This window comes from Melitaea cinxia, chromosome 10 (genome assembly GCF_905220565.1).
Source record: "Melitaea cinxia chromosome 10, ilMelCinx1.1, whole genome shotgun sequence".
NCBI classification, from domain to species: Eukaryota; Metazoa; Arthropoda; class Insecta; order Lepidoptera; family Nymphalidae; genus Melitaea; species Melitaea cinxia.
Window position 1 is genome coordinate 12,420,804 of NC_059403.1, and position 13,238 is coordinate 12,434,041.

At 34.3% G+C, this 13,238-nt stretch overlaps 2 protein-coding genes across 2 annotated transcripts; both read left to right on the forward strand.

The window, feature by feature from the left end:
• The first annotated feature begins 226 nt into the window (after positions 1-226).
• On the forward strand, positions 227-4,827 carry LOC123656915 (60S ribosomal protein L29). Its single transcript, XM_045592528.1, has 4 exons — positions 227-331; positions 464-518; positions 631-695; positions 4,611-4,827. The coding sequence occupies exons 2-4, from the start codon at positions 482-484 to the stop codon at positions 4,728-4,730; spliced, it is 222 nt and encodes a 73-aa protein (XP_045448484.1). The 5' UTR covers positions 227-331; positions 464-481; the 3' UTR covers positions 4,731-4,827.
• A 1,267-nt stretch (positions 4,828-6,094) lies between these two features.
• On the forward strand, positions 6,095-7,305 carry LOC123656886. Its single transcript, XM_045592502.1, has 2 exons — positions 6,095-6,477; positions 6,796-7,305. The coding sequence occupies exons 1-2, from the start codon at positions 6,320-6,322 to the stop codon at positions 7,142-7,144; spliced, it is 507 nt and encodes a 168-aa protein (XP_045448458.1). The 5' UTR covers positions 6,095-6,319; the 3' UTR covers positions 7,145-7,305.
• Positions 7,306-13,238: the final 5,933 nt, after the last annotated feature.

Consider the following 13,238-nt stretch of genomic DNA (forward strand, 5'->3'; position numbering starts at 1 on the left):
GGCGTCGCGCAGCCGCCATGTTTGATTTTTTTAAATGTCGCCTATCTAAGAACACTTGGGCAGCTAAGACGAACCTAACGATACCTCAATTATGTAAATCCGTTCAGTGGTTCTGGAAATATGAGGTAGTAAAGAATATTACATACAAATATACATACATACAAGATACGCGCGAAAAACATAACCCTTCCTTGGCAGTCGGGTAAAAAATCATTCGATTTATGTCAATGTCACACACCTGATTTCCTAGTTCCTACACTTGGCTGTCACATATTAGAATAAACATTTTGTCTTATCTGTCTTTTCCTTTCAAGTTCTGCTTCTTGTGTAGGTTAGAACTTTACAATTCTTTGAATTTAATTCTGAAATTATCAAATTAATCATTAATATTTTGTTGTATTGTGAAATGTTTAGTGGAAGTTTTTGTTCCTAATTATTTACAAAACATATAATTTTTTTACAGAATTGCAATTTAGATAAAATGGCAAAGTCAAAGAATCACACAAATCATAACCAAAGTGAGTAAATATTGTGAAGAATAATAGTGATGTATACCTTTAAAAGAACGAAATACGAAACAAATTATTATTTAGGACGGTTTGTTAAAATGGGGTTAATTTATTATTTCAGATCGCAAAGCTCACAGGAATGGCATTAAAAAGCCCACCAAGTTCAGGCACGAATCTACCCTTGGTGTAAGTTTTTTTTCTTTGTAATTATAATTTCATTATAACATCTAATATACAAAATTCTCGTGTCGCGGTGTTTGTAGTTAAACTCCTCCGAAACGGCTTGACCGATTCTCATGAAATTTTGTGTGCATATCGGGTAGGTCTGAGAATCGAACAACATCTATATTTCATCCCCCTAAATATTAAGTGTAGTCCAACCCTAATTTTTTTTTACTTTTTAGATAAATTATTCATTCTTTATTTTAATATGATTTGGCGTTGAAAAATACATATAACCCCTAAATTTTCACCCTTCTACCATTTTCATTTACATATTTATCAAACTTAAATAGAGCCAGTAATATAACTTAGTTTTTATTAATTTAGTTAGTGGGTAGTACTTTGTTTCACATGGTGTATGATTTAAATTATTTTTGGTTCTTTTTCTATTAAATTTCTAATATTAAGATTAGTACCTCTAATATTAAGGTTAGAAAGTTTATGTATTTAGTGATAACTACATTTTCATACAGTTGCTCATAATGATTTCTGTTAAGCTAGTTTGTATAAGTTAAATGCATTTGATGATATATGTAAATTGTATAGTCCATTTTTAACCGACTTCCAAAAAAGGAGGAGGTTCTCAATTCGACTGTATATATATATATTTTTTTTATGTATGTTACATCAGAACTTTTGACCGGGTAGACCGATTTCGACAAATCCTTTTTTAATCGAAAGGTGGTGTGTGTCAATTGGTCCCATTTAAAATTATTTGCGATCTAACAACTACTTTTCGAGTTATATGTAATAATGGGTTTTTACTTGACGCTTTTTTCGTCGACCTATGTTGTATTATACCACATAACTTTCTACTAGATGTACCGATTTTGATAATTCTTTTTTTGTTGGAAAGGGGATATCCCTAGTTTAGTACCATGATAAGGAAACCAGGATCTAATGATGGGATCCCAGAGAAATCGAGGGAAACTCTTGAAAATCCGCAATAACTTTTTACTGGGTGTAACGATTTTAAAATTTTTTAATTTAATCGAAAGCTGATGTTTATCATGTGGTCACATATAAATTTTATCGAGATCTGATAACTACTTTTTGAGTAATCTTTGATAGTGCGTAGTTGCTTGACTATTTTTTCGTCGACGTTGTACTACTCGTCGATGTAATTGAAGTCGGTTTTTTTTTTCGTTTGCGAGCAAACAATTATTTTAGAAGTGTCCTATTTAGTAAACAAACCCTGTCAAAATGTAATTCACGTTTTTTGCGCATTTATCACTTAGTTTTACAACACATTAGCTTATGGACATTTGTAAAACTCCATTTACTATTTATTTAATTAAAAACAAATATCAATTTATCATTTAAATACATAAAAACCAATAAAAACTATTAAAATATAAATATCGAGAGGACATGTAATTGATATTATTTTAATATGTCATTTCAATATCAATTTTTTATAAGGCAAATAGGGATATGGTCATTATATTTTTACATACTACAAACGTCAATCTTTTATGGTAAAGTGTTTATTGCAAAGGTTTTATTTTATATCATGAATATTTTTGAATATCAATTTCACCCTGAACATTTTTTAACACTATCCCTTATAATATGAAAGTATAACACACAGCACTGACAAAAAAGTTTTCTGTAGTTCACAGGAAAATTTTGTGGGACTTTAATTTAAATAAATTCTAAAAGAACAATTCTTTATAATGTAAATAATTATGTTAAAGGATATAAATTAATTTATAAAGCTTGCTAATGACTGAACAAAAAAATTTATAAATTTAATAATAATATATATCTATAATCTATATCTATAATCTATAATATATATAAACGCGAAAGGTCATTCATCACGAAATCTCCGAAACTATAACACCTACACACTTGAAATTTGGCAGGTAGGCTCCTTATAGGAAGTAGACATCCGCTAAGAACGGATTTTACGAAACTCAACCCCTAAGGGGGTAAAATGGGGGTAGGAAGTTTGTATGAGAGTCCCGTGTTTTTGACGTAAGAGACTTGAAATTTAAAATGTATGCTCTATAGATGGTAACAAGGTGCCCAAATAATGTTTCTTAGAAATCAACTTCGTTTTGGGGTTAAAACGGGGGATGTTACGTTGACCCACTCATCACGAAATCTCCGAAACTATAACAGCTACAAATTTTACATTTGGCAGGTAGGTTCCATATAAAGCTTAGTCATATGCTAAGAACTGATTTAACGTAACTCGACCCTTAAAGGGGTAAAACGGGGGTTGGAACTTTGTATGAAAGTCCTATGTTTTTGAAGTAAGAGATTTGAAATTTAAAATGTATGTATAGATAGTAAAAAGGTATCCAAATAATGTATCTTTAGAAATCAACTCCTTTTTGGGGTTAAAACGGGGGATGGTAGGTTGACTCACTCATCACGAAATCTCCGAAACTATAACAGTTATAAACTTAAAATTTGTCAGGTAGGTTTCTTATAAGGCGTAGACATCTGCTAAGAACTAATTTTACGAAACTCTACCCTTAAAAGGGTAAAACGGGGCTTGGAAGTTTATATAAAAGTCCTATGTTTTTGAAGTAAGAGACTTGAAATTTAAAATGTATGCTCTATACATGGTGAGGAGGTGTTCAAATAATGCATTGTAATCTATATATATAAAAGAGAAAGATCACTGACTCACTCATCACTAGAACTCAAAAACTGCTGGATGGTCCATTCATCCAGGATGGACAAAGATGAAATTTGGCAGGGAGGTAGATTATAATTAATAGACGTCCGCTAAGAACGGATTTTGCGATATTCCACCGCTAAGGGGGTTGAATTAGGGTTGATAGTTTGTATGAAACTTATACAGCAGTAGTTAGTTTTTTAGGAGCTCCGTACATAGAAAGAAGAAAGCGAATGCCGTTAGTAATAATTTCTTGTCGAGTAGAACTACTATTTTTAAAAACTTCAGCACATACAATTAAATTTTAAATTTTCAATTAAATGTACTCATGCCTATTATGACGATTACAACTTTTACAACTTTTTGAATCATTATATCTCAAAAACGGCGGCTCGTAGAAAAAAAGTATCAGTTAATTTTTTGTAGATAATTTTATGATCTACAATTTTTGTTTGAAATATTTTTATGAAAAAACTTACCGTTTTGCTGAAAATCGCGAAAAACTCATTTTTTTTTACCTTTGACCTTGAATAAAATTTTTTCCTTACAGGGGAAAGATGGGGAACTTTCAAATTTTGTTTTTAATGATATTTCAAACAATCTTACCGATTTTCAGCTTGGTGGGAATTTAGGTAACTTCGAATGTCTAAATTGACCGGACTAATTAAGCTCTGATCCTTCTCCTACATCAGGAAAGAGGCCTATGCCCAGTAGTGGGATGTTACAGGCTGAAGCGTAAACTAAATGTTGCTAAAACTGTATTGAAAAGCCCATACTTTTTTTTGTTCTCTTTATTTGGGTAAAAACAAACAGTATTACGACAGGTATAAAACAATTTCAACTGAGGTAGGGCACAGCAGGAATTTCCTGCTCAAAATATGGAGCAGCCCGACTGGGGTAGTACCTCGACCTTACAGAAGATCACAGCAAAATAATACTGTTTTCAAGCAGTATTGTGTTCCTGTTGGTGAGTAAGGTGACCAGAGCTCCTGGGGGATTGGGGATTGGGTCGGTAACGCGCTTGCGATGCTTCTGGTATTGCAGGCGTCTATAAGCTACGGTAATCGCTTACCATCAGGTGAGCCGTACGCTTGTTTGCCGACCTAGTGACATAAAAAAAAAAAAAAAAAGTATATAAACAAACAGTACGTAGCGTAATACCAACACTGTTAAGCACGGATTATTAACTGATATAGTTCCTGTTATTATTTTTACACTAATGAAATAATTATAATAATCTTGTTTAGATGGACCCAAAATTCTTAAGAAATCAGCGGTTCTGCAAGAAAGGCAACCTGAAGCCTGCTAAACAGCTAGCCCGTGCTGCAGTAAGGAAAGCTGCAAGAGAAGCTAAGGCTAAAAAATGAACATCTAGTTATAAGTCAATAAAACAGTAAAAAAAGTTCGTTTTTTTTTTATTACTCTTATATACTTACGAAAAACAATTGTATTTGTCAAAATTTAGTATTGTTTATCTATTAATACTTTTAAACAATCAATTATTGCATATATCACTTTGTGTGAAAGGTAATAGGAGTAAAAGATCTGGAGGGGCTACAGTATAGCTCATGCCCTATCTATCTATGTATGGAATACCCCATCCAAAAACAATGGTTCTGGAGTTATTTTTTTTAAAATATTTTTCAAAAAATTCCCGATTTTCTAGGAAAAAATTCGATGATTTTATTTTTTACTTATTGATAATTATTGTTTTATTATATAAAAATTAATAATCATCACTTAGAGGCCAAAACTTAAAGGTTTTTTGAGAGTTGTGACAGTAAAAAATAAGGCTTCATACTTTCATTTTTATTTAATCGTAAAATAAAATATTATTTATAAAAATACGTATAAAGCACATAAATAAGTATGTGATATCAATACCTATTCGACAAAAAAAAAATCTACAGATCAAAAGGCAGATCTCTTTTTGCAGCAAAAAACAGAACGATTCGGCATTTTTTGAAGGACGTTGATTCAATCGCGAAACTAGATTTAGTCTAGTGATCAGTGCGGCTGCAACTAGTTTTGTTGGACGTCTGTGCATGGCTACTCTCCTCCGTGTTGCTCTATGCTACAAAATAGCCATGCGAAGTTTATATCACTGAAAAGAAAAGAGAGATATATATCATTTTGTTCTTAGGATATAATATATCACTCATTTAGCTCAGTGAATCAATTTTATAATGCAACCAAAATTAACCTACCTTATGTTGTCGTAAAAAAATACTTTTTCGATTGTTCAAAGCAAGACGATTGAGTCTATGACCTTATGAAATATGAATCGAAAAGATACAGAGCCATAGCTAACTATCTCTCTCTTTCGCATAATAAACGCCATCGTCCGATCGAGTGGCTCCTCGGACTAAGAATCAAAGATGATTGATTCCCTGATTCTTAGTCCGAGAGTGGCTCACTAGCACAGTCTTGTCTATTCTCGCTCAGTACGTCAGTCTCTCGAAAATGAATTATTGAGCTGGAGATATATTTGAAACGTAAGCGAGATGATGAGAGACTAGCTCACTTGAAAAGATATGTTTCATTTGTATCACTCACTCATGAGTTACCCAAGTCTACTACAAAACATTTTCGCTATTTACCGTTAAAAATATTAACGGTATAAAAGTTACCGGAAAATAAACTATTTTCCGGTATTTTATACCGTTAATTGATAACCTAACTTTCTACTTTATATTATTAGGTATTCTGTGCAAAAAACCCAGAAGTCAGAAGCAGAACTCATAAATTTGTTTGTCCGTCAGGGTTACCTATGTGTTCTGTGTTTGTTTGGTATCTTAGTTTGGTACTGAGTACAAGTAGAGACTGGAAGTTTTAATTTAATTATTTGCTGTACGTTTGTTTAGTTATATTTTCCTGTAATAACTGCAGAATAAATTCAGTAAAGTAGCTAATTTTTATTTAGATAAATTTGAAGGCAAATTGATTTACTAAAATAATGCAAAACACCGACTCGGAATCAGAAACTACTTACAGTGCCCTCAAAGAAAATCCTCTATATTTGCTTTCGCTCATTAATAAATATGTGAAGCTTGAACTTATTAAAAACGTAACTATACATGGTTTTGTTCATTCTATAGATCCTATCGAATACAGGTGAGCTGATAATTAGGAGGTTATTTTCGAAAATGGTGATTAACAAATTTAATTTTTAAATTTGTGTTTCAAAGGCTTCTTAGTAAGGATTGTAATTTGTTTAATTTCTTTCAAACCAAATGTAGTATTATCATAATTCTTAAAACCCTATTTAAATAACACAAAAGCTTTCTTTCAAATGTAGTTGGAAGTGTAGAAAAGTGCACTTGACTCGTTTTAAAAATTGCTTCCTGCATTATTGTGACTTATTACATATATTTTTAATAATATTAGTAAGTTATCGTGTTAAAATTCATTAAATATATTTTTAAATTTCAGCATTATTATATTAGAACATCACAATGAAAAGTTCCTAACAACCGTGGTTCCAGGTCATGCAATAATGAATGTATCGGAGGTGGATACAGGACTAAACATATCACCTCCAAGAAAAGTAAAATCCACATCTCCAACAGAAGACTGTATTATTGAAAAGAAGCAAAAATTAATATCATGGCTTAAACAGAACTTACTACCGGTGACTGAATCTGAAGACAATATAATATTTGGGAACTTAGTTATTTTACCTCCATATAATATAAGTGATATATGTACTGATAATCCTATAGTTGCTATGCAAGTGATGAATCTTATGAAGAAAATGCCTGAAAACTTTCAATGTACTTGATTAGGTGTAATTATGTTAATTTTGTATCACTAGTTTCATAAACTATTTTGATAATTATTTTCCTGATATTTTGTAGTATAAGTGTAGAGTGTCATATGTTTGATTTTGATGAAAGAAAACTAATACAACTTCTACTCATTAAAAACAACAAATGTATATTATGAATTATTTCTTTTCACATTAAAACAATAAATATTTAAAATTAAATAACTAAGCCTTACTTCCTGTTAAGCCTTCGCTGTGTGGCTACGGTAGTAAAGAATATAGCCACCCCCTCTTCCCACGGGTGTCGTAAAAGGCGACTAAGGGATAATACAGTTTCACTACCACCTTGGAACTTAAAAAGTCGACCAATGGTGGGATAACTATCCAACTGCTGTCTTTAAAATACGCAGGCCGAAGACGGCCGGGGACGGCAGCGTCTTCGGTGCGACAAAGTCAGTCCTGCAGTCACCAACTTGCCTGCCCAGTGTGGTGACTATAGGCATAACACACGAGTTCGTGCCATTTTTGGCGCGAATTTGGGGAGGCCTAATGTCGTGCAGTGCACTACGATAGGCTATGAAGTGATGAGTCATAATAATCCCAGACGACAATTATGTGTTCTAATAAGTAATCCAGGGATCGTCGGTCAGAGTAACTCTGTGGTAACACCATACACCTACCTATACATGGTCGTTTCAAATGTTAGATCACACATCTACCCAACCAGTGAATATCAAGTGTGGGAGGTCCTTGGTTTCCTACCCTAGCTAAAAGAAAGAGAGGTGATGACCTTGAAACACCTGATCAGGTCTTCGTAAATTTTCAGTTAAGAACAATCTCTACGTTAACCTTGAAAAAAAAAAAAAAACTCATGATAATCATATTCATCACGATTATAATTGTTACATTCATAAGTTACCTACGATACTACAGACAGACACACTGAAGCGTCAGAACTATTTAATTAAAAAAAGGAATATAGGTACTGTATTATTGAGGATATATTATATCTATATTAGAGAAGTGTTTTATACGCTTAAGGATGGCAAACAGGCCCACCACAGGCCCCCAACAGATAAACCACCTGATGGTAAGTGGTTACCGTAACCCACGAACATAACTTTTTAAATCGTTACTAGCCACCCGCTCCGCCTGGAGAACTGGTGGAATATGTGTTCTTGGCTCTTAAAACCGAATATTTAGGTAAATAAAGCCACGCATCTAAATAAATGCATGAATGCTGAAACATACTGCCATTTGTTTTTTTGTGTTGAAAATTTTATTTTGAAGTAATAATTATTAGCTAAAAAGAATATTTTTTCAATGAACGTGAAAAAAAAAATCCTGGCTTAGGTTTTTGTCTTGATTTCGATAAAATTTTAGGTTTAAAACTATAATAAAATAAATTAAATATAAAACTTTTTTAAAACAAGCTGTAATAAACCTTATTGAAAAAATATTGATATTGTTAAGTTATGCACTTGTCACTAGATGGCGCAGACTTCAGTTACATTACGCTATCAAAGTTATGCGGAGAACACTATTAGGTTATTAAGGGTCAACAAGGCTACGGCGCGAACTCGTTGGTAGGCGAGGCCTAAATTAATGCTATTTCACCTGACATAGTGTGCGAACGGGAAAGACTCCGAGAAGAGCAGTGAGAAAATATTGCGCGCGTGCATGTAGTAGATACTACACACACACACACACACACACATGTGACAAGCTAGCAAATGCGTGTACGATTTCATTGACGACCTCCGTAGCGCGGTGGCTAAGCCGCAACCACTATGAGTCTCATGAGTTCCGAGTCTGGGAATCCCCCCAAGTTAATATGTAGATATTTTAAACATTTTGAATATCATATCAAAAATTGACCGCTCCAGCGGGGTTCGAACCCGCGTCTCCGACTTACCGTGTCGGCGCTCTAGCCAATTAAGCTATGGAACGATGCACCCGCTCGAGCGAAATTTTCGATATGATACTTTTTTAATTTCGGTTTAAGCGAACCGTGGCGCCGTCTATAGTGAGCTCTTTACAGAAACCCGTAACTATTCAAAGTTTCATATTACAATGAAAATCTTTGACAGGAGACGACACCGTGCTATTTTTAATATCTAAGATTTTATTTTTGTGTTACCCACATTAGGAATTCTAAACATTTTGAATATCATATCAAAAATTGACCGCTCCAGCGGGGTTCGAACCCGCGTCTCCGACTTACCGTGTCGGCGCTCTAGCCAATTAAGCTATGGAACGATGCACCCGCTCGAGCGAAATTTTCGATATGATACTTTTTTAATTTCGGTTTAAGCGTAATGTGGGTAACACAAAAATAAAATCTTAGATATGTAGATATTTTATTATTATTAGTATATAACTGAAAAAAAATTGCGTGTACATTTTGGCATTTCATTTTTATTTATATAAAGATATCATAATATAAATAAATGAAATGAAATAAATTAGTACGTATTATCATAGAGAAATAAATAATCAATACCTAACAATAACATTACTGAAATAATCTCAATTCAATCTCAAAAAACATCAAACAACCAATCACATTATTAGCATTAAATCGCTACATGGTAACCCATACCAAGACTGCTTACTTTAGATGATTTTTTTTTTGAACACAATGACAATAAAATAAAAATCATAAGATAACTAACTTGGGGCGCAACGGTAGGTAGATAGATATATGTAGGTATAAAGCGCGCGTCGGCATCGGCGCGGCTCATTTTTTAGAATACTTACTTACCTATTTCTTTTCAAGATATTTTTGAGATATGAGCTATCACTTTTACAGTATACAACAAAGCCGCTTAGCGCTCTCTGTTTGTATACTTAGATCTTTAAAACTACGCAACGGATTTTGATGCGATTTTATTTTACTACATAGGATGATTCAAGAGGAAGGTTTATATGTATAATACATGCATAATATAGTAGAGAAACACTGATAATTTTAGAGGTTTCTAATGTGATGTCGTTAATAAACACATTTTTTTGCGCTTACATTGCAAACGCTCGCGCTGGCTGAACCCTACGAGATGGATCAAAATATTGTACTACAGTATTGTACATCTTAAAAAGATCTACAAAAAAGTCCGCGATGGTATATGTCTATCTCTTAGGGATAACCCACAATAAATCATTTCTTATCCTTTACTTTTTACGAGAAATAATGTCTTATTTACGAAGCAATTTTAAGCTATACAGCATTAATCCTTGTCCCATTAAGTATCTTAAATACACTGTGCATTTAATATAGATCAATATAGCTCTTTAGAGCATGTAATTTAAATGAATATTTTCGAAGATATTACAAATTTAAATTGCAGGGACATAACGGTTGCGGCGGTACTACGGCCGGACAGCCGTCGGGGCGTGCCTAAATAAATAATAATAAAAATAATAGCGCATCGAAGGCCGCGCTTTGCCCACCACACCGACTTTTTTCTAAGCCGAGGTATGATCTCGCTAAGAGACACCCTTAGGAAGTCAAATCTCAATTAAATTTAAATGGGACCACATGACACGCAACACTTTTCAATTAAAAAAAATCGGTCCGACCAGACAAAAATTCTGAAGTAACATACATAAAAAAAAATATAATCAAATTGAGAACCTCCACCTTTTTTGGAAGTCGTTTAAAAAGCTGTGAACGTTGTATACCTATAAAGACATTCTGTAGTATATTTAGTATCAGCATTGCACCCGTGCGAAGCCGGGGCGGGTCGCTAGTAATGTATAAAATATTACTTACCTACTAATTGGTGATAGTTGAAGTTGATTTATGTGATTTGAGGAGTAGGAAAAAACAAAGGAAAAATTTTTTGTACAACGTAATCTGTATTAGTATTATTTATCTTTATTGGTCTTATCCTATTCTGTGTATCTGTTTTACTTAGTTTGCAATAAAGATTAATTGTATTGTAGGTATTGCATTTGTCAGATCTGATAGGTAGATTTCGAGATTTCAGTTCCAGCCGAACTACTGATATTGTTACGAACACACAAAAAAACTAGCGCCAATCATTGAAACCACACAAAGACAGAGACCGCATGAAACTCTCTACTCAATACTAGATGGCGTTAGAGGAACTACTGTAGAACTATATAGAAGTATAGTCTCGAAAACCGTGTACATGCGCGAACTTTCCAGAATGGTCTGGGCCTCGTCTCGGCCGATATAAATAGCCGCAGGGAAGTGTGCGAGTTCAGTTCAGTTTGAGCGATCTTCGAGGCGACTTCAAAGTGAAAACTAGTGATCAAGAGTAAAGTACCAGCAAAACCTACGCATTGGCTACGACTTAGGACATCGTTAGTGCTTAGTGTTTGAACCTAGTGCTTTGTGTTGGACCTAGTGCTAGTGAATAAAGTCTCCTAAAGAGTCAGCAGGTCTTTCTTTCCAAATCCTCCGAACCCTAACACGTAACAACTGGTGTCGGAAGTGAGATTTGGAGATACCATTGACTCCGAGAGAAGACTTCAAGGAGGGCGTCAGGACAAGGGCACAACGAGCTGCGGAGGCCACACCCACAGGGGACCAAGCTCCGCCCACCGCGGGCCAAGCCCCGCCCACTGACCCCGCCTATCATGCCCCGCCCACTGGCCACGCCCCAGGCCCCGCCTACTTGGACTCAGGCCCCGCCCACTCGGGCTTATTCCCCGGCCACTCAGGCACAGGCTCCGCCCACTCGGGCTCAGGCACCGCCCACTCGGGCTCAGGCCCCGCCTACTCAGGCTCAGGCCCCGCCCACTTTGTCTCAAGCCCCGCCCACTGGATCCGCCCATACCACGCCCACCAGCGACACCGTAGCTTCTACAGACTCTCAAGTGGCTCTTCAATGAGGAAGTATAATTAAATTAATGGAGCTACAAAGGGCTGAAATTCGTGCTTTGCAAGAATCACAAGAGCAACAAAAGGCTGAAATTAGTGGTGCTTTGCAAGAATCACGAGAGCAACAAAAGGCTGAAATTCGTGGTGCTTCAATTCGTGAATTCAAAGTAATAATAAGACAGGCAGCAGAACTTATGACATTGTTTAATAATAATGTACCAGCGCGCGCGCGGATGGCGCGGCGCTTTCCTTCTCTCCCACTCCCCGCGCGTAGGTTGAAAGGCAGATAGATTCATTCCTAAAACGACCGCGTAAAAAAATGTGAATAGACTTTTAGCATAACAGTTATTATAGAAAAACTACTAAATGTATCTTTTCGAAATAAATTTATTTCCACTTTTGAATAACTAAACTATATCGGTATGGGCTTTATTTTAGGGTTTTCTTTCTCCGTATACTATTTATTTTCGCCCAAAGTTGGGCTAAAATCAGTGTTGAAATACGAAAGTTTAGAAGCTTGTATTTTTAAATGTACACTTTTTTTACGGTTTTGGGTACATATATACTTAGGTAATGACGAGATCAATTGATATTATCCTTAATTTTGAATGGTCAACGTCAAACATTGTAGTAGGTACTGTTATACGTTTGTATGGAAAGATGAGCGACTTGTTTAACCTTAAGTCTCTATTGTACCGTGTTACATTCATATGCATTTAGTTAAGTGGTTATTTTATATTACAAACAGACACTCCAATCTTATTTATTTGTATAGATAAATGTTTGTCGCGACTCGCGAATTTCACTACTTTTATATTATTTACTTAGTTTTAAATTTTAAAAAATGAAAACCAATTTACGTGTTTATCTACATAGGTAAATTAAAAACAAATTTCTAAAGTAAGTAATAATTACAAAAATATATACGACATTATTTAAATAAATTTTTGTATATTTTTTGTATTCTAAGCAAATTTAAATCATGTATCTGACAACATTTTGTTAATTTTAATATGAATTTCTATTTTAAACTGTGGATTATTTTATAAGTAAATGTTACCAATCGCCGTATTGAAAGAATAATCATCAAACACCAACCATTCTAGAGGCGACTTTTGTTATATGAGGTTGTTTTCATTCATTTTTATTTTTATTGTGACGAAAATATAATATTACATGGTCACTACGATTGACATTTTGTAGTCAACAGTCATAGATAATTAGAAATGAAGACGAACGATAAGTGACGGCAATAACAGA

Excerpts from the sequence above, each read along its gene's own strand:
- LOC123656886 (XM_045592502.1), top strand. The coding sequence starts at position 6,320 with ATGCAAAACACCGACTCGGAATCAGAAACTACTTACAGTGCCCTCAAA. Across the intron at positions 6,478-6,795 it reads ATAGATCCTATCGAATACAG|CATTATTATATTAGAACATC; the intron begins GTGAGCTGATAA and ends TTTAAATTTCAG.
- LOC123656915 (XM_045592528.1), top strand. The coding sequence starts at position 482 with ATGGCAAAGTCAAAGAATCACACAAATCATAACCAAA. Across the intron at positions 519-630 it reads TCACACAAATCATAACCAAA|ATCGCAAAGCTCACAGGAAT; the intron begins GTGAGTAAATAT and ends TTATTATTTCAG. Across the intron at positions 696-4,610 it reads GGCACGAATCTACCCTTGGT|ATGGACCCAAAATTCTTAAG; the intron begins GTAAGTTTTTTT and ends AATCTTGTTTAG.